This window comes from Mauremys mutica, chromosome 17, assembly GCF_020497125.1.
Source record: "Mauremys mutica isolate MM-2020 ecotype Southern chromosome 17, ASM2049712v1, whole genome shotgun sequence".
In the NCBI taxonomy this organism is placed as follows: Eukaryota; Metazoa; Chordata; order Testudines; family Geoemydidae; genus Mauremys; species Mauremys mutica.
The window spans coordinates 8,646,480-8,666,930 of record NC_059088.1 but is presented as its reverse complement, the minus strand read 5'-3'; the positions used below and the strand labels follow the sequence as shown (position 1 = coordinate 8,666,930).

General features: G+C 62.5%; 2 protein-coding genes across 8 annotated transcripts; one reads left to right on the top strand and one right to left on the bottom strand.

The window, feature by feature from the left end:
• Positions 1-1,355: 1,355 nt before the first annotated feature.
• On the bottom strand, positions 1,356-5,117 carry LOC123351583 (WAS/WASL-interacting protein family member 2-like). Of its 3 annotated transcripts, none has more exons than XM_044991025.1 (4): positions 4,937-5,117; positions 4,076-4,176; positions 3,136-3,234; positions 1,356-2,819 (listed from the first exon to the last, which is right to left on the bottom strand). In XM_044991025.1, exons 1-4 carry the CDS (start codon positions 5,107-5,109, stop codon positions 2,239-2,241), a joined length of 954 nt encoding a protein of 317 aa, XP_044846960.1. In that variant the 5' UTR covers positions 5,110-5,117; the 3' UTR covers positions 1,356-2,238. The 3 variants fall into 3 exon arrangements, with proteins under 3 accessions (XP_044846960.1, XP_044846962.1, XP_044846963.1); XM_044991027.1 differs by having other exon boundaries at positions 4,076-4,172; positions 4,937-5,089; XM_044991028.1 differs by lacking the exon at positions 4,937-5,117 and adding an exon at positions 4,302-4,370.
• LOC123351581 (guanylate-binding protein 1-like) lies at positions 5,044-19,054 on the top strand. Of its 5 annotated transcripts, XM_044991021.1 has the most exons (13): positions 6,221-6,238; positions 7,042-7,141; positions 9,744-9,896; positions 10,693-10,896; positions 11,248-11,381; positions 12,765-12,874; positions 13,258-13,460; positions 13,842-14,084; positions 14,929-15,209; positions 15,679-15,891; positions 16,426-16,528; positions 16,638-16,831; positions 18,368-19,054. In XM_044991021.1, exons 4-13 carry the CDS (start codon positions 10,710-10,712, stop codon positions 18,581-18,583), a joined length of 1,884 nt encoding a protein of 627 aa, XP_044846956.1. In that variant the 5' UTR covers positions 6,221-6,238; positions 7,042-7,141; positions 9,744-9,896; positions 10,693-10,709; the 3' UTR covers positions 18,584-19,054. The 5 variants fall into 5 exon arrangements, with proteins under 5 accessions (XP_044846954.1, XP_044846955.1, XP_044846956.1 ...); XM_044991019.1 differs by lacking the exons at positions 7,042-7,141; positions 9,744-9,896; positions 10,693-10,896 and adding an exon at positions 5,044-5,230 and having other exon boundaries at positions 6,057-6,238; XM_044991020.1 differs by lacking the exons at positions 7,042-7,141; positions 9,744-9,896; positions 10,693-10,896 and adding an exon at positions 5,115-5,336 and having other exon boundaries at positions 6,057-6,238.
• Positions 19,055-20,451: the final 1,397 nt, after the last annotated feature.

Sequence of the window (20,451 nt, the reverse complement as noted above, 5' to 3'; positions counted from 1 at the left end):
GCTCCCAGACTGTGTGGACAGGCCCTGGGCCCCTCCGTAACCGTGAGGGAGGGTTTCATGGCTTGGTCACTGCACCCGGTCCCGCTGCTGCACCCACAGCCCCTGCCCTTGCACTGGGTCCATAGCCCTGACTCAGCCCCACAGAGCGACAAGCCCTAGGCCCCAGCCCCCTCAGTCCCTCCTCCTCCTCCCTTTGGGGATATGGGGCAGCCCAGAGGGTGCCTTGGCCATGGGGCAGGCAGCCAGGGGAACAGTGACACGCTGCGAGGGGCAGCAGTGGGTGCCTCAGTCGCTGGATGCTCTGCCCCAGATGTGTGGCCTTGGCCCCATGTCTTGCCCCACAGTCCCATCCAGCCTCCCCCCCGCAAAGCGGCTCACCCAGGGCCACCCCCAGCCGCTGTCTCCCGGGGCAGATCCTGGGCCAGGGGCTCGTCCAGCAGAGGGGGGGCTGGCTGGAGTCCTGGGATTGGGCAGGGGGAGGGGAGAGATGAATTGGACACACCCTATGGGGTCCCAGATGGGGAAAGGAGCCTGCCCCGTTCTCTGGCCCCTCTGTCTTGCACCTCGAGCTGGTGCAGCAGGAGCCCCTGGGGCAGGTATTCCTCACCCCACCCCACCCCCAGCTGTCATTCTCAGGCACAAAGCCCCGACCACATGCATACTGTAGTTAGTGGAGAAATGACTGACCCAGATGCATTCTGGGAGTTGAAGTTCTTGCGGCGGAGCAAAAGCTAGGTAAGCTGGGAGTTGTAGTTCTCAGCCTAGGACAATACCCCGGTGAGGTGCATGCTGGGAGTTGTAGTTCTCAGCCTAGAACAATACCCAGCGAGGTGCATGCTCGGAGTTGTAGTTCTCAGCCTAGAACAGTACCCCAGCGAGGTGCATGCTGGGAGTTGTAGTTCTCAGTGAAACCAGGCGCCACAGCTGTTAAGTCTTCACTCCGAAACCGCAGGACACCAGGCCACGTGCTGGGAAGGGCCCCGGGCCCCTCCAGCCCAGTAAAATGCAACACGCGACGCTGCTGCTGTCACGGGCATGGCACCACCGCCGCAGCGCAGGCCTGCACGACCTCGTCACCCACCTGACACCCAGCTTGGCAGGGGGACGGCCATGAGCAGCATCCCCGCCGCCCTCACCCAACTAGGTGGCGGTCACCCATCAGCAGGGTGACGCCATGACGATATCACGGCCCAGGCCGGCTCCTTGCCCCGATCATCCTGGGAGCCAGTCCCCTCCCCCCCAAGCTCCTGCCCCAGCCCTGCCACTGATGCCAGATGTCCCCACAACTTCCCCACCCACCCAGACCCGCAGACACCGGCGCAGGGGACAGAGTAGAGCAGAGATACAGAATCACTTTTATTATTAAACAAGGTCCCCACCCCCACCTATTTCAATGAGCTCGTTAATATTCATGGTTCTGCTGCTGGCTGGCCCGCCCACAACCCCCTCCCTCCAAGGCGAAGCAGACAGGATGCGTGGGCAGGATCTGCCCCACTCGAAACCCTGGGGGCGCTGGGTTCCAAACACGCTCGGGCCTAGTGGAAGGGGCACCTTAGTGGCTGCCGGCCTAATCTGCGTGGGGCAGAGGGGCAGGAAATGAGTGATGGGGCCTTCTCCCCTTCAAGGGCAGCAGTGGGGAAAGGGGGGCTGGGCCCCTCCAGCTCCACAGTCTTGCAGCCCCAAGGGTGAGTGGAGATTGCCAGGTCTGAGCCCCCAGTGGGGCTCCCCTCTCTGAGGTCTGGGGGGCAGGTTGGGAGGGATGATAACAGGCCCTGCTCGGGGGCAGGCAAAGATAGGGCCAGGCTGGCTGGGGCCCTGTTCTGAGTCACTTGAATCTACAAATCAACTAGAATAAAAGGGGGGGTCCCCGGCCCCCATTTCTGCCTCAGGGGCTCAGGACTCCAGATCCCATCACTGCCACCAAGCCCCAGCCTGCAGAAACCACTGCGAACATCACCCAACCCACGGATCCCACTGCATCCACCGTCCTCTCTCCCACTACTGCAGCCACCAATCCTCACCTGTGGATCCCACTTCACCCATCATTCTGGCTCCCTCATATACTCCCACAGATCCCCATCCGGCCCCCATCCAACCCACAAATCCCACCGCACACACCAACCCCCAGCCTGTGGAACCCACTGCCACCGCCGCCGTCCAACCCACACGTCACACCACTGTCACCATCCATCTCACTCCCACCTTCCCCACCCCCCAGCCCCACAGCAAGGTAGGGGGCTACAGCTCCCCTCGGGCATGCAGCATGTAGTGCTCATGCAGATCCGCTACCAAGCCGAACTCGCCCGGGCACTCGGTACAGTGGTAAGGTCCGTCTGCTCCCTCAGCATCCCGGGCGCCATTGGCCTCGCGGGGTGGGGCGGGGGGCCCCTTGTTGCGGGGCGGGGCCGGGGGGCTGCGGCGCCAGCCATGTTCACAGCGGTGAGCCTCCAGGGAGGCAGGCGAGGCGAAGCCCAGGCCACATTCAGCGCAGATGTAGTGGAAGGCTCCAGCTCGGGGCGAGGGGGGCACAGGCCTGGCGTCGCGGCCCTCTGGGTCCCCGGCAGAGGGTGGGGCCTGCCGGGGTGGCGGCGGCGGCTTGGAGGAGGAGGTGTGCGGCCGCTTCCGGCCCACGTGGTAGCTGCGATGCACCTTCAGGGCCCGTGAGGTGCCGAAGCCGCGCCCGCACTCAGGGCATTCATGCCACTCGGGGCTGGGGGCCTGCGGGGAGCCCAAGCGCCCCTGGCCGGCATCCCCCTCCTCAGCCACCACCTCCTGCTGGGGCTCCGATACTGCCGACCTCAGCTCCTTGCTCCTGGGACCTAGAGAGAGACGGGGTTGGAGGGTGTCAGCAAACTGTCCCTGACCCACAGGGGCCACAGTCTTCGGGCAGCCCGAGAACACGCACACCCCAGCACCCCCCCAACCACAGGGAAGGGGCTGACTGCACGGGCAGGGGTCTGGCTAGTAGCAATACTCGGCTGAATCTCTGTCGGAGGAGAACCCAGGAGTCCCGGCTCCCAGCTCCACTTGCTCCAACCACCAGACCCCACTCCCCTCACAGAGAATCCAGGATCCTGACGGACTCCCAGCTCCACAGAGCGAGATGCCCAGCCCTAGGCAGAGCCGCCCACCTACCTGGGTACCCGTTGGCAGAGGGCGTGGATGGCCGGCTCTCTCCAGATGACACTGAGGTTGCTTCTGATTCATCCTCTTCCTCCTGCACCGTGGAGACGCCTGCAACATCCACTGCAGGTGAGATGAGGCCTTTTCCCACCCACCCAACCCACTGGGGGTGCCCCTCAACTCCAACCCACAGCCCCGGGCTCCCCACAGCTCTGCCAGTGCCCCCCAGTGCCCCTTGTTCTGGCACACGCGAAAGTATGCACAGGTAGGATGCAGCTAATCCCCTTTCTCCCCACGGCCTCAGGGGGCACAAATGGTTAACGGCACCAGAGAGCTATACACACCAAGCAAACCCTGGGCTCCACCCCTTCCAGCATAGGGACCAATCAAAAGAGAGCTGGGGAAAGGGGTGGAGACAAACGCCTATTAAAGTGCACTGAGTTCACCTAGTGCTGAGATGCGGCCCTTCTGGGGTGGGACTCGGTGGGTGTTTAACCGCCACACAGCACGGTAATTTAGGACCGAAAACAAAGGACTGAAGCCCAACACCCACAGAGACATATCCGGCATCGCCTTGGGTTTAACGGCAGATTTCCCATCCCAGTCATGAGCAGGCCTGACCCTGTTTAGCATGAGATCTAGTCCAATCGCAGCACACTGGGCCTGTCTCCTGTGTGCCACCGCCTCCCAGCAGCTCAGGATCGTGGGAAGGGGGAATTCCAATCTCATCATGCTTTAAGACTGGCATTATATTGACCAGGAGATGGGGAATTCCAAGCCCATAATGCACTAGGCCTCGTATTTTACAGACCAGAGAAAGGAGAAATTCCAATCCCACAATGCACTGGCCTGATGTTAAAAAGACCGAGGGGAGGGAGAGGGGGAATCCCAACCCCCCAGTGCCCCTCCCCACTAAGCCACCCCACCAGTCACTGCCTTGCCCTGCCCTCACCGGTCGAGGTCCCATCCTCCTCCTCGAAGATCACGTCCTCGCTCCCCCCCACGTCCGTGTGCTTGTGTGTTTCAGACATCATCCCTCGGCGATCAGCCTGGCTGGGGCGAGAGCCTCGCTCATGGGTCCCTGCTCTGTCACAGGGGAGCCAACCCCCCAGGGTGCCACAATCCCACAATGCACCAGGGCTATACACATTAGGAGAAATGTAAGGCTCCAAACCTACCTTGCCCTGGAGCTATATGGACCAAGGGGCAGGGGACACTCCCACAGTGGGCTGGGACTATATGGACCAAGGGGAGGGGGATCCATCCCAAAATGCACTGTGCTGGGGCTATATGGACCAGGGGGAGGAGGGTCCCATCCCACAATGCACTGGGCTGGGGCTATATGGCCCGGGGGGAGGAGGGTCCCATCCCACAATGCACCGGGCTGGGGCTATATGGCCCAGGGGGGTAGAGGGGTCCAACCCCACAATACACCAGGCTGGGGCTATATGGACCGGGGGGAGGGGGCTCCATCCCACAATGCACCGGGCTGTGGCTATATGGACCAGGGGGAGGGGGTTCCATCCCACAATGCACTGGGCTGGGGCTATATGGCCCAGGGGGAGGGGCACCATCCCACAATGCACTGGGCTGGGGCTATATGGCCCAGGGGGAGGGGGTACCATCCCACAATGCACCGGGCTGGGGCTATATGGACCAGGGGGAGGGGGTCCCATCCCACAATGCACCGGGCTGGGGCTATATGGACCGGGGGTCGAGGGGTCCGACCCCACAATGCACCGGGGCGCTATGCCCCGGGGAGGGACGGAAGACCCGCCCTATCCCGCCATGCACCGCGCCGCCCGCCGCTCACCGGCTCCTCCGGGCCTGACCCGGTCCCCTCTGGCCGCCGCGGCAGGACCGAGCTGCGCAGGCGCAGTGGGAGCGAGGCGGGGGCGGGGCCCCGGCAGCGCCTCCGACGTGAATCTTTGCGCGTGCGCGGGCCTCCCATTCACGTCTGCGCCCTGGTCGCAAGTCGTTGCGCATGCGCAGTGATGAAGGGATGAACTTCGCGGCTTTGGAGGGTTCTGCGCATGTGCGAAGGAGAATGCCATTTTTGCTGTTGCTATGGGGGGAATAATGCTCCCTGTTTTCATTATTCCCATTGGTATGGTCTAGATCTGGAGTCTCGTGCAATGCACCGCTGGGGCTGCAAAGGACCGGCCCACAAACTAGGAGAAGCTGGTGCAATGCACGTGGAGTGCAATGGTCTGGTCCGTACACTGGGGGTGGGGCTGGTGCAATGCACGGGGGGGTGCAACAGTCCGGTCTGTACACTGGGGGTGGGGCTGGTGCAATGCACAGTGGTGCAATGATCTGGTCCGTACACTGGGGGAGCGCTGGTGCAATGCATGGCGGTGCAGTAGTCCGGTCTGTACACTGGAGGCAGGGCTGGTGCAATGGTCCAGTCCTGTCCTAGGAGGGGAGCAGGTTCTGGTGGGTTAGAGCAGGGGGGCTGGGAGCCAGGACTCCTGGGTTCTCTCCCCAGCTCTGGGAGGGGAGTGGGGGCTGGTGGTTGTAGCAGGGGGGGCTGGGAGCCAGGACTCCTGGGTTCTCTCCCTGCTTTGTGAGAGGAGTGGGCTCTGGGGGGAGGAAGCGGGAGCCAGGACTCCTGGGTTCTATCCCTGCTTTAGGAGAGGAGTGGGATCTGGGTGGGGAGTCAGGACTCCTGGGTTCTCTCCCTGCTGTGCCACTGACTTCATACCCAACCTTCAGCGAGTCACTTCCCCTCGCAGGGCCTGGTTTCCCCTCGGCGGCGGCGCTCTTGGCAGGGTGGCGAGGCAGCGGTTGTGTGTCTGACAGTGACTCTCACGCTGGGGGCTGCGGCCCCTGCGGAGCGGCCTGAGAACAGGGGTTTGGGGTGGAGGGAAACGCCGGAGCCGCCCTCCCCCCACTCTCCCCCCGGCTCCAGCTCTGCGCCTGCTGTTCCGCAGGTGGGCGATGGAGCAGCCCGTGTGCCTCGTCGCCAACCCGGCCGACGGGGAGCTGGAGGTGACGGAGGAGGCGCTGGAGGCCCTGCGCGGCGTGGATCAGCCCGTGGTGGTGGTGGCCGTGGCCGGGCTGTACCGCACCGGCAAGTCCTACCTCCTGAACCAGCTGGCCGGCAGGAGAACGGGTGAGACCTTCTGCTTCTCCTCCCCCCCGGGCCGGCCGGGAAATCCCCCTGCTCCCAGTGGCTTGCGTGAGTCTGTTATCAAGCCACGGGAACGTGGGGCTGGAAGGGACCTCACGGGCTCGTCACGTGCAGCCCCTGGCGCGGAGGCAGGGCCAGGAACCGAGAACGGCCGGGACAGGGGTCTGTCCAACCTGCGACCAATGTGCGCTGGCTGGTGGGCGACCATCCACATAGCTAACCCTGTCCACAGCCGCTGTGTGTGTGTCTGTCTGTCTGTCCCCAACACCGACTCCGTCTGTCTGTCTATCCCCAGACCCCACCTCTCTCTCTCTCTATCTATCCCCACTCACCTCCCACCTCCCCAGACACCACATCTATCAGAGAACTGTCCACGGTACCGACCCATCCCGGGTCCAGGGGACGAGCCGGGTCTGGCAGCTCCAGTCCCTGAACGCCTCAGGCAGGTGGAAACCGAAAGCAGCCGGAGCCTTTCACAGCCCGGGGCTGATTCCGGGAAACCCAGTGGGGCCTGGGCGGGGGAGTTGCCTTCCTCTGCGGCAGGAGGCCCAGGGCACTTGCAGGTTGAACTCGTGTCCGTGGTGGAGTCTCTCACTTGGAGTCTGTAACCCACGATTCGGGGCTGGCAGCGACTCGGCCCGAGGTCGGGGCTGGGCGAGGGGCTGGGGGCTGCGCCGTGCAGGGGGTCAGACTGGATCACAGGGTCCCTGACTGTGAAGCAGTTAAACCAGCGCCAGCCTCCACTTTCAGTTTCCACCTGACTCATCCCCTGTTTTCTGGACCAGGTGCGGGAAAAGCGCAGCTCCGAGCCGGCCGGGCAGACACGTGGCGCAGGAGGGAAACCAAGCGGACACCGAGCCGGCCGGGCGCCCTGACCCTGGGCAGGTGGGTCCCGGGTGCTCCCCCCGCCCCGGGCTCAGAGCGACTGGGGTCGGGGCGCTGGGCATCCCCTGGGTGTGGAGCCGAGAGCGAGGGGAGCGGCTGCTAATGGGGGGCTGGGGCCAAGGGTGATCCCGGCTGGGGGGGCCGGCACCGGGGGAGGGGTGGAGAGCAGGGTCTGCCCCGGCCCTAAGACCTCAACCCTAATCCCTGACACTCACCGAGCCCCCTTCCCTTCCCCCCACCCCATATCTCTATCCCCCACCCCATAGCCCTAACCCCATAACTACCCCCACCCCATAGCCCTAACCCCATAACTACCCCACCCCATAACTACCCCCACCCCATAGCCCTTACCATAACTACCCCACCCCATAACTCTATCCCCCACCCCATAGCCCTAACCCCATAACTACCCCCACCCCATAACTACCCCCACCCCATAGCCCTAACCCCATAACTACCCCCACCCCATAGCCCTACTTCATAACTCTATCCCCCACCCCATAGCCCTAACCCCATAACTACTCCCACCCCATAGCCCTACTTCATAACTCTATCCCCCACCCCATAGCCCTAACCCCATAACTACCCCCACCCCATAGCCCTAACCCCATAACTACCCCACCCCATAACTGCCCCCACCCCATAGCCCTTACCATAACTACCCCCACCCCATAACTCTATCCCCCACCCCATAGCCCTAACCCCATAACTCTACCCCTTACCCCATAGCCCTTCCTCTGCCACTGGGGTTGTGATGGGTTCCCCCTGGAAGTGGGGTACCACAGAGCCCCCTGACCCACCAGCCTGGGCTCCCTCTCACCCTGTGCTGCTGCAACCAGCTGCAAAACTCTCCAGCTGCACTTCCACCAGCACCACCCGGGTCGGGGCACACCCAGCTGCAGTTACCCGCAGGCTCCCTGACCCCCAGCCTCCCAGCCTGAGCCCCAGAGCAGCGCCCTCCTGCCCTGGTCAAAGCTGGCCAGTGTGTGGGTTTAACTCCCCGTCCGCCTCTCCCTCAATGTGAGGAGAACAACGCGCACTTGTGCGAACCGAGCCGAGATCTTCCCCCAGCACCGCAGGCAGAGCTCACGGGTTTGGATTAAAACATAACATATGTTTAACTACAAATGATAGATTTTAAGTGATGACAAGGGATAGCAAACAGACCAAAGCAGAGCAACAGGAATGATTAAAGGTCTTGAGAACATGACCTACAAAGGAGGCTGAAAGAATTGGGTTTGTTTCGTTTGGAAAAGAGAAGACTGAGAGGGGACATGAGAGCAGTTTTCAGGTATCTAAAAGGGTGTCATCAGGAGGAGGGAGAAAACTTGTTCACCTTAGCCTCTAAGGATAGAACAAGAAGCAATGGGCTTAAACTGCAGCGGGGGAGGGTTAGGTTGGACATTAGGAAAAAGTTCCTAACTGTCAGGGTGGTTAAACACTGGAATAAACTGCCCAGGGAGGTTGTGGCATCTCCATCTCTGGAGATATTTAAGAGCAGGTTAGAGAAATGTCTATCCGGGATGGTCTAGTCCAGGGGTCGGCAACCTATGGCACGGGCACCGAAGGCGGCACACAAGCTGATTTTCAGTGGCACTCACACTGCCCGGGTCCTGGCCACCGGTCCAGGGGGCTGTGCATTTTAATTTAATATTAAATGAAGCTCCTTAAACATTTTAAAAACCTTATTTACTTTACATGCAACACTAGTTTAGTTAATATATTATAGACTTATAGAAAGAGAGCTTCTAAAAACGTTAAAATGTATGACTGGCACGTGAAACCTGACATTAGAGTGAATAAATGAAGACTCGGCACAGCACTTCTGAAAGGTTACCGACCCCTGGTCGAGACAGTATTTGGTCCTGCCATGAGGGCAGGGGACTGGACTCGATGACCTCTCGAGGTCCCTTCCAGTCCTAGAGTCTATGAATCTACCTAGCAAATAGACAAAACTGCAAACTAAGTTTAAGATACTAGAAAGGCAGGATATGAACTAGCAGATTCTCACCCTGATGGATGGTGCAGGTGGGCGGCAGATTCGTAAGGGGAAAGCTGCCCCCAGGTGTTCCATACCCAGGCCAGAAATCCCTTAGCCTGGGTCCAGCACCTCCCCCCGTCAGGCTTTGTTCCTCGGGTGTTTCCAGGAGTCTCTTTGGGTGGGGAGTGAAGGACCCAGATGGCGTCACTCCCCGGCCTTACCCAGCGCTAGCGCCTGGCGGGAACCTTTGTTCCCAAGCTTGGGTCCCAGCCTGGGTTGTGGGAAAATACTGACACCCCAAGATGGAGTCCGGAGTCATGTGGTCTCATCACATGTCGCTGTAGAGCCATTGCAGGTCACTCGCAGGCTGGGGGGGGGGGGGTTCTCAGGAAGGCCCCCCAGGTGGGAGATAAGCTTCTCCTAATGCTCAGTGTCGTTTCCTAATGGCCCTGAATAGGCCCGTCCCCACCCGCCATCTTGCCCAGGGGGCGTTCCCCAGGTGTGAGCACCGTTGCTGTACAGCTACACAGTCGATATTTATAACTTCAGTTACCAAGTTATAAATACACACCTAGGCTAATCCTCTTCAGCAAACATCACTTGTCCAATGACGCCTCACAGGACTTGTGGAAAACGCATCAGGATTATGCCATAACCCTGTCATCATAACATCGCGGTGAGGACACGGGCTGCAGGGTCCCGGGGTCACCGACGATTTTCGGCTGGAAGAAAAGCGAAGGGGAAGCGGCGGCCGCGTTTCGTTTTGAAAGGCCGGTTTGTGTCCACACGGAGCTGGGTTGTGTTAAAACCACAGGGCCAGAAAGGGTGAAAATCTGCCTAGAAATGCCGTGGAAAAGGGAGCGGGGGCAGTTTGGGGTCGAATGGTTCATTTGGAACCGAAGTTTGCAAACGTGGCGAGATTCTTCTATAAAACAAAATGTACAAAAAATCAACCTCAGCTCAGCCCGCGGCTTCCGGGCAGCCGGAGAGAGCTCAGAGACGGGCTGTAATCGAGGCAAGAGGCCTCCGCGTGCCCCATGGCTCCATCCCATGGGCTGTGGCTGCCCTGTCTATGGTCCTTCTAGGGGCCCCATCGCCGCAGCCTCATGTATTGACCCTCACCCCCAGGGGGCAGGGCGGCGCTGTTATCCCCATTGCACAGATGGGGAAACCGAGGCACAGAGCAGCTGAGACGGGGGACGGCCAGGCCTTGCAATGCTGAGTGCAGCAATGACGAAACACCTTCCAAAGCCTGGCCCAAGTGTCGGGGAGTCTGTGGGGGAGCTCGGACGTGACCCCAGCTCCCAGGCTCGCGCTCTAACCACTGCACCATCCTGCCTGTCCAGCAGCAGCCCTGGCAGGTGTGATTCAAGGGGCACCGGCTGGGGGTCTGCAGCGATACCCAGGAGCGCCAGGGCTTGTCTGCCCCGGGGTGAGCTGCAGCGGGCGACGCTGGGGTCTGTACGCTGCACAGGGGTGGGTGGAAGGGTCTCCTGCAGATTGGGGGGCCCGGCTCTGTGTCTCATTTCCCCCCCCCCCGCTCTGACCCTCCCCGCTCTGTGTCTCGCAGGCCGCACCCCCAGCGCGATGGAGATCCCCATGCCGGCCCCCATCTGCCTGGTCGAGAACAGCCCAGCGGGGGAGTTGCGGGTGCAGCAGGAGGCGCTGCAGGTGCTGGCGGACATCTCCCAGCCCGTGGTGGTGGTGGCCATCGCCGGGCTGTACCGCACCGGCAAGTCCTACCTCATGAACCGACTGGCCAGCAAGAGAACGGGTGAGAGACGTGAGCCCAGCCCCCGGGTGCCAGGACTCCTGGGTTCTCTCCCTGGTGCTGGGAGGGGAGTGGGGTCTAGTAGTCGGGGGGGGGGCAGGACTCCTGGGTTCTCTCCCCGGCTCTGGGAGGGGAGTGGGGTCTCATGGTTAGAGCAGGGGAGGCTGGGAGCCAGGACTCCTGGGTTCTCTACCTGGCGCTGGGAGGAGAGTGGGGCCTAGTGGTCGGGAGGGGGGCAGGACTCCTGGGTTCTCTCCCTGTGGCAGGGAGGGGAGTGGGGTCTAATGGTCGGGGGGCAGGACTCCTGGGTCCCCTCGCTCTGCGTCTGTCCCAGCTCCTCTCCTCTCTCCCCAGGGTTCTCGCTGGGCTCCACCATCCAGTCGCACACCAAGGGCATCTGGATGTGGTGCCTGCCCCACCCCCACCCCCGCTGGGCCGGCCACACCCTGGTGCTGCTGGACACCGAGGGGCTGGGCGACGTGGAGAAGGTGAGTGGGGGGGGGGGGGGCAGTGTGTGAGAATCAGCCAATTAGCGTTGCAGGAGGGAGCGCCCCTTGCAGTTCCCAGGGGCTGCTGGGAGTTGTAGTTCAGGGCAAGGCATGCTGGGAAAGAGGATGGGGTATTTAAGGAGCTCCCGCTGCTAAGGGCCAGACTCAGTGAGCCCCATGTAGGGGAAGGAGGGGCTCTCTGATGTGGGGTGATGCCCTCTGAGGGGGGCAGTGCCAACGCCGGGAGGGCTGGGGACGCGGTGGTGGGGCTGGGATGGGAGGCTCAGGGGCGTGCCTGGAAACGTTTGTTCTGCCCGGGGAGAACTGTTGAGATATCGAAAACATTTCCCATCCCAAATCATGATGAAAAGTCAAAATGGGGGGAAAGTGCCAGGGCCTGAAAATCAGAAATGTGCCCTGGGTCCGGGTCACGCAAAAAACTTGGGTCGTTTTCAACTATTTCATTTTGATTTTCCGCCTTTTTATTTTCTTTCTTAACTGGGTCTAAATTTACAAAAACCTTGGCAACGAGACATCGCTTTGCCTTGAAAAACAGCAAGTTTCCGGTTAGACAAACGGCCAGTTGGGCTGTTTCCGCAATTCTGAAACTTTTTCCCTAATAATTTTTCAAGTCGGGAAATTCACCTTAACCGACCCTGTTTCACCAGTGATTTTGGGATCAACAATTCAATGTTCTTCGGTGACAATTTCGTGCCCCACGCTAGTGGTGGAAGGCAGGCCTGGGAATTGGGGGACCCAGCTTCAAATCTCTGCTCCACAGACCCCCTGTGTGAGCTTGGACTCAGTTTCCCCACCCCACCTGCCAGAGGGGGTGTGACAATAAATACATTCGCTCTGGAGAGGGGCTCAGACACGGCCGATAAGATGGATCCTTTGAGAAGGATCCCGCAGCCTTGCCCATATGTTGGCATCGCTCAGCTGTAGGTGGAGGGAAGAGCCGGCATCGCCAGCCACCAGGGATAAAAAAAAAAATGTTGAGACCAGAAAAATGCATGAGAGCAGCTGGACCCCGTGAGGCAGGGGCGGGCGGGAGGTTGTCGCCTTCCCAAAGTTTAAATGGAGCCACGTGGGTTAGAAACTTACTTCAATAACATAAGGGCAATGGGAGCTTCCGTCCCATCCCGGGCCTCCGGGAGCTGGAGATTTAAAAGGGGAGGGGAGGGGAATACGTCAACCCCAAATAGTGACTCTGCTGGCTCCAAGAATGGGAATTCATTGTGGCCTTGACTGGGACTCCAGAGAGCTGGGGGCTGTTCTACTGGCCATCCCTCCCCCATGCCTCAGTTTCCCCATCTGTGCCATGGGGCTGTGAGCTCTGCGGCTGGGACGCGCTTGGGATGGTGACGGTGGGTGTCGTTCCAGGGTGACGGGAAGAACGACACGTGGATCTTCGCGCTGGCCGTGCTGCTCAGCAGCACCCTGGTCTGTAACAGCCTGGGCACCATCAACCAGCAGGCCATGGACCAGCTGCAGTATCCTTGCCTGGGGGCTGGGGGCCGAGTCTGGGGGCTTGGGGGGCCCCATCTCCCCGGAGAAGGGTCCCGCGGTTCCATCCAAATTCATCACCCCCAGCAAAATTGTGAGCCACGGCGCAGGGTGTGCACCATGGCCCCCTCTAGTGGCCGCTCTGCATGGTGGGTAACAACCCACTACTGCCACCAGCTGGCAGAGTCACAGCTTCAGCTCCAGTGCTGCAGGGGGCTGCTCTGGACCCTGGGAGTGGTGGGTTCGATCCCTGCTTCTGAGGGTTGTGATGGAATATCCTTCCCTTCCCCTGGTCCATTCTGAGCCCCCGTTGCAGGTGGGTGGGGGGGCTCTGAGGCACCGCATCTCCGGTTCCTTAGCCGGCCCCCAGCTACGTGACGGAGCTGACGGAGCGCATCAAGGTGAAGGCGGCAGGCGAGGGCGGCCGGCAGGAGGGGGAGGATTCGGCCGAGTTCGTGCGGTTCTTCCCGGCCTTCGTGTGGGCCGTGCGGGATTTCACGCTGCAGCTGGAGCTGGACGGGCGGGAGATCACCGAGGACGAGTACCTGGAGAACGCCCTGAAACTAAAGCCAGGTAGGGGAGCGGTGCTGGCCCCAGTGCAGCTCTAAGGGGCACTGGGATGCAGGGGGTGTCGGGGGGGGGGGCTCTCCCCTGGCTGTCAGGGTTGGCCCCAGGGTGGCACTAGGGGGCGCTGTGCTTGCAGAGGGGGTGACTTTTGCTCGAGACAGAGACCCCAGCCGTTGACACCTCGCGGGGGTTACTGGTCCCTGGGAGTTGGGGTGTTTGCTGTCCCGGACACGTTCCAGCTTGGGTGGTTCCCTGGCTCCCCTCAATCCCCTGTGGATATCGGGGTCTCTTCCCCCAGGGGAATCGGTCCAACAGCCGCCGTGCTGCCCCCCAGAAGCAGCCGCATGTCGGCACAGGGCTGCTGCCCAGCTCCCGTCTCCTCCCCAGGCAGCAGCCAGCGAGCCCAGCTCTACAACCTGCCCCGCGAGTGCATCCGCCAGTTCTTCCCGGCCCGGAAATGCTTCGTCTTCGTCCAGCCGGCCGGCAGGAGGGACCTGCCCCGGCTGGAGGAGCTGCGGGAGGCCGAGCTGGAGCCCGAGTTCCGGGAGCAGGTGGCCCGGTTCTGCCACCACGTCTGGGAGACGTCAAAGCCCAAGACCATCCCAGGCGGCCACGTGGTGACCGGGGCCAGTGAGTGTCGGGAGCCCTTGGGCCGGGGGACACTGGGGCAAACGGGGCTCGTGGGGTGCTGGGCGGGTGAACCGAGCTGGGAGGGGTCCCCTGTGGCCAGCGCTGCAGCCTGCGCCCAGCTCTGGGGTGCGCGGTTAGAAGGGCCGCTGGAAAATTGTCGAGGGGTGGAACAAAGCCGCAGAAACGGGCCAGGTTGGGGGAGCCCAACGGAGCAGATCTGGTCAGTGGATCCCAGGGGAGCTGGGGAGAGGCCTGGCTAGCGGAGTGGGCCCGTCTCCCCGGGGAGGGACGCCTGGGTCCCAAGGGGCCGTTTGGGCTGCAGAGAACGGCAGAGCAGGGCCCTGGGGTGGGGTGGGGAGGCTGAAGCCAGGCGCATCCCAACAAGAGATGAGGCACCAATTGCTCAGAGGGGTGGGGGGCATTTGGGAGGGGGCATGTCCCAGGCTTGGCAGCTGCCTGCAGGCAGAGGGCGGTTCAAGGGATGCAGGGACAGGCAGGGAGCAGCCAGGGTCCTGGAAGCTGTGGGGAGGGGCTGGGCCCCCCGGCGCGGACCCTGCCCCCCTCCGGCCCTGCGGGGCCCCCCGGCGCGGACCCTGCCCCCCTCCGGCCCTGCGGGGCCCCCCGGCGCGGACCCTGCCCCCCTCCGGCCCTGCGGGGCCCCCCGGCGCGGACCCTGCCCCCCTCCGGCCCTGCGGGGCCCCCCGGCGCGGACCCTGCCCCCCTCCGGCCACGCTGGGCCCCCTGGCGCTGCCCCTGCCCCTCCGGCCGTGCTGGGCCCCCTGGCGCTGACCCTGCCCCTCCGGCCGCGCTGGGGAACCTGGCGCTGACCCTGCCCCTCCGGCAGTGCTGGGGAACCTGGCGGTGACCTACGTGGACGCCATCCGCAGCGGGGCGGTGCCCTGCATGGAGAGCGCGGTGCTGGCCCTGGCGCAGATCGAGAACTCGGCGGCGGTGGGGGAGGCCGTGGCTGCCTACGAGGAGCAGCTGGGGCGGCGGGCGGCGCTGCCCACGGAGAGCATGCAGGAGCTGCTGGAGCTGCACGCCCAGTGCGAGCGGGAGGCGCTGCGGGTGTTCATGGCGCGCGCCTTCAAGGACGACGAGCGCCGCTTCCAAGGGGAGCTCATGGTACGGCCCCTCGCGCGGCCCCAGGGTTATGGGACAGCTGCCCCCCTGCGGGATGGGGTGGGGGGCTCCCCAACCCCTTCCCTGGGTATCTCCCAGCCCTGGCCCCTGCTGAGCTGGAGACCAAAATGCCAGGCCAAGGGGACCCGGCCCAATCTCCAGCCCCAGGTGCATGTGGGTCGGCTCACATCCCTGCCCCATTTGGGCCCTCTCCTGGCTCATTCCCTGCCCCGTCTGTAACCCCCCCCCCGGCTCACGCCCGCCCCGTCTGCACCCCCCCGGCTCACGCCCGCCCCGTCTGCACCCCCCCGGCTCACGCCCGCCCCGTCTGCACCCCCCCCGGCTCACGCCCGCCCCGTCTGTAATCCCCCGGCTCACGCCCGCCCCGTCTGCACCCCCCCGGCTCACGCCCGCTCCGTCTGTAACCCCCCACCCCGGCTCACGCCCGCCCTGTCTGTGCCCAACCTGGCAGCGCCGCCTGGAGGAGCAGAAGCAGGAGCTCTGCCAGCGCAATGAGCTGGCGTCCTCGGACCGCTGCACGGCCGCCCTGCTGGAGCTGTCGGACGAGCTGGAGGACCGGATCGGCCAGGGGGTCTATTTGGTGCCCGGGGGCCACCAGCGCTTCCTGGACGACCAGTGGCATGTGGTGGAGAGATACTGGCAGGTGCCGGGGAAGGGGGTGAAGGTAGGAGAGGGCTGGAGCCCGGCTCTGTCTGTGCGTGTCCTCGTTCTGCAGCCTCAGGGGCAGCATCAGACGGCGTCTACCCCCCCACCCCCACACAGCCCTGCCCGCTGCCAGCTTCCTCTGTGGGGCCAGGTTCCCGCGGCCCCTCCACCCTCGGCCGCTCTGCTGTGGGGGGGCCGGATAGTGCCTGGGTGATGAGGCCGTTTGTCCTGTTACAAACCGGGTTCAGCCCCCAGCTCATCCGGAGCCGGCGCCGAGGGTGTCGAGTGGGAACCGAATGCTGAGTCTGGAGCTGGTGCCCCCTGGAGGGGAAAGGCCCCAGGCCCCCATTCCAACCCCCCCTGAGCCAGCCAGTCCCCTGCCCTGGGACTGGATCACGGGCAGCAACTCCTAGAGGGGAAAGATCCTGTCTCCCAGCCCCCGCCTGCCTCGCCAGCCAGTTCCCCTCCGGTGCTGTGATCCTGAGTCCCGACCCGGATCCGGCCCCGCGTGACAAACCCCCCTGACCCGGTGGCTCCCTCTCTCCACCCCCAGGCCGAGGAGGTGCTGCAGGAGTTCCTCCAGGCCAAGGAGGCCGTGGCCCAGTCCATCCTGCAGACGGACGAGGCCCTGACGGAGAAGGAGAAGGAGATGGCAGGTACCACCGGAGGGATGTCGCACCGCTGGGGCAGGGGAGAGGGTGCCTGGGCTGCAGCCTGGCGGGCAGAGTCACTCCCCGTGCTGACCCAGCTCTCTCCCCATGCCAGCCCAGCGAGCCCGGGCCGAGGCGGCCGAGCGGGAGCAGCAGGTCCTGAAGCAGAAGGAGGCTGAGCTGCAGCAGAAGCTGGAGGACCAGGAACGCAGCTACCAGGAGAACCTGCGGCAGCTGAAGGAGCAGCTGGAGGACGAGAGGAAGAAGCTGCTGGAGGAGCAGGGCAAGATTATGGATCAGAAACTCAAGGTACGGGGGGGGGGGGGCCGTGGGTGCTTGGCACTGGGGGGACAGGATGGGCACAGCCCCCATCCCCAGCCCACCCCCGTTAGCAGATTTCCCCGTTACTTTGGGATACCCCCATTTATTAGAGTTACTCTTCTGGCTGGTCCTCCAGCCCCAGAACCGGATGAAAAAGCACACGCACACACACATGCACGTGCACACACGTGCACTCACGCACGCACACGCGCGCACACGCAGTCTGAGCGGACCGGGTCAATCAGCCCTCCCAAGCTGACCCCTTATATGCTCCGGGACTCAGTAGTCTGGGTCAAGCCACCCTCGTGTGCCCCAGGTTCAGCACGTCCCTGGCCCCACTTCCACGTCACAATTGCACTGGCCGTAACCCCCTTGCTGAGCAAACCCCCCAGGGTTCTGGGCGCTGCAGGGAGCGTTAGCTCAGGTAAGAGCAGCGTTGCTGCAGAGTGACTGGGGGAAGCTACAAACACCGAAGGGTAAAGTTCAGAGAGAGCGAGAGGGAAGCACCCAGCTTAACCAGACCAGGTATGGATTGAATACTGGTGATAACTGCACAAGGAGCCTAAACCAACCTAACAATCAGAGTATTAAAGGTTACAAAAGTCATATATAAAAAACTCTACGTGGTCAGACAAATCCGGGTTAGAAGGTTACACTGAGGTAGAAAGGAAAACAGAGAGCGAGAGCGCTGGGGTCTCACCGCCCCCTGAAGCTTGAGCCACTCGAAGTTCCCAGGCGCTGGCGGTAGCGCAGGGTCCTGAGTGCGGGAGCCAGGCCGAGCCCCCAGCAGAAGATGAAACCCCAGTGGAACTGATGCAGAGTCTGGGTCCAGGCATCAGAGCCCTTCCTGGAGTGTGGGTAGGAGTTTTTTGTAGGGAAAATACACTGGTTCAGGGGAGAACAATCCATTTTCTGATGAGTACAATGATGACTCCAGGATGTTCTTTAGGCTGGAGGTGGCAGCTGCTCATTCCTGGCCATGGGCCATGGGCCTGCCAGGGAGCTCACAGTGCAATTAAGCAGCCTCACTAGTTTGGATCCCAATAAAGGATTTATGCCTAGACCTGGTCTGATAACTGCTGGGCTGGGGGGTGCAGGCGGGTTCATTGACGTCTGGCGCAGAATCCCCCATCATGCACTGCTTCCCTGCCTCTCTGCTCCCAGAGTTCAGTGCGGTTCCTGCCTGGGAGTCTCTGTTCTCCAGGGTGTAGCTAAGGGAGATGCCTCCTTGTCCCATCTTCGATGCAGATCAGGCTGGGGAGGTCCCTTAATCCCGTCCCCTTGTCCCCGGGGTCCAGGTGTGTCTCCCACCCCCCCGTCACTGCTCTCTGCAAGGCCTTTCTCTGGTGGGTTTTGGTTCAAGCAGAGGCTGGGGGGGAGGGGGGTCCTTCATGAGTCAGACAGGTGGGATACAGCACCCTGGTTCCCCAAGGACACAGAGCTGACTGGTTTCGCCGCCCATGGGGCAGAGACTGTCCCATGGGGCGGGGATGGGGATCCCCCTCACACTGTCGTGCCCCCCAGGAGCAGGAGGCCCTGCTGAGGGAGGGGTTCCAGGAGGACGCCAGACGCTTGGAGAGCGAGATCCGGCGCCTGCAGCAGCAGAGCGAGGAGATCCAGAAGCCGTCGTGGATCCAATCGGCATTGGACGTTCTGGCCGACGTGGCCCCCTTCGTGCTACCTGGCTTCGCTGGCAAGGCCACCGGAGTCGTCAGCAGCCTCGTCCGGCGGATGTTCTGAGGGGCCCCCAGCGTCCCGCTCACCCCTGCACCCCAGCGCCCTGTTCACCCGCGGAACCCCCCGCCACAGGACGCTCCGCCGGCGAGCAGCTTAGGAGCATCCAGCAAAGCATTGAGTGGTTCTGACTGCAGCGCCGGGGGCTCCCAACCCCCACGCTGGCCGGGTCAGGGAGGAATATCTCACCCCACAGGGCCCTGCAGGGACCGTCACTGTGGGAGACGTGCTACCTCAAGATGCAGGGGACTTGTTGGAGAGGGATACCAGGATGGATGGGGCTCTTTGCCTGATCTGTGGGGCAGGACCCACGTGAGGTGGCCACCAGACAACCGCACCTGGAGCTGAGGCAGCCTTCTGCCCTGGGTACCTCCCCAGCCCCGGGCCGAGGGATGGGAGCTGGCTTGGGTGCAGGATGCCTCTCTGCCTTGCAGCCGGACAGCTTTAAACTCTGCAATTAAATAAACCTCCTCACGAACCTCGCTCACGTATCTATGTGTTTTTGCTGCTCTCTGGTGACATGAATCGACCCCTGAAACTAAGAAACATGCAGGACAGGCGCCGGCTGCCCTGAATTTGGGCTGTCAAGGAAGGGTCAGTGTTGTGAGATTGGCTAGTGGTTGCGGGGGGCGGCTGGGAGCCAGGACTCCTGGGTTCTCTACCCAGCTCTGGGAGGGGAGTGGGGGCTAGTGGTTAGAGCAGGGGGGGCTGGGAGCCAGGATAGGGCCCGTCAGGGCAGAGAGTTCTCACCAGCTCATTAGTGAAATACTCAGGGAGGTCCTGGCAGCGCAGATGCTGGAGGACAGTTCAAGCAGCGGGATTGGCTGGCACCGGCAGGGGCGTCAGGAAATGGACACGGAGCCAAGCCCCTCGCTGTGTGGAATCCCGACCCGGTCAGGGCCCTGCGGGGTGGCGTGATCTTGCTGTCGCCAGCTGGCCAGGTGGTGTTTCGCCTGCTCCGTTCAAGGCTCCGAGACCTGCCCCATTTCCCACAATGACAGGGAAGAAGCACCTGGGTCGGGTGTTCCTGCTGAAATGATCGTCAGTCACCCAGATAACGAAGCATCATTAGGTCCCAGGGGTAATACGCCATTGCTATGAAAGACACAACTCACACTGGGGTCAGGCTCTCAGCAGACACAGGCAGCAAACGATGTGGATTCAGGTCACGTTGGGAAGGTTTTGTAGAAGCTCAGGGCCGGATTCTCACCAACACCGGGGCCCTGTTTGGCCTGGAAGTGGGTGAAAGGAGAACACGGAGCCTCTGTACCTCCTGAGCTGTGTAAAGGAGCCCTCGCGCCAGTGAGAATCCAGCCCTGCTCCACCAGCCCTTGTGGCTGCAAAGCAAACTTCCAGATGTGACCTCTGCTGGGCAGGGTTTTCTGCCTCAGTGTGCAGAGAGCCTGAGCTAAAAGCCCTGTGAGTGGTGTGAACTGCCCCATTTCTAGTGACAGTCTGTTAACTCTGAACCCTAATGACCACACTATAACCTGTTTTGCTGATCGTGCCAGCTATGGGTCAGCCCGGCAGTAACATTTGAGGTTGGAGCCATTCGTTGCTGCGGGGGATGTGGGATAAACGCTCCCTTCGTGAGGGCCTCTGGGGCCGAGCGCTTCGGACACCAGCTGTTCACATAGAAACTCCCCACTCTTCCTGCTGGGCTCTCTGCTGCTCCCTCGCTTTAGCCTGTGGCCATGGAGGAGCCCGTGTGCCTGGTGGGGACCAGCACCGAGGGGGAACAGGACGGGTACAACCCGTGGAACAACCGCCATGGCCGCCATGGCCGCCATCGAGAATGTGGCGGCCCTCAGGGAGGCGCTGGCTCACTACGCGGCTGGGAGGGGAGGCTGCTGGCGGAGCTGGGCGAGATCTCG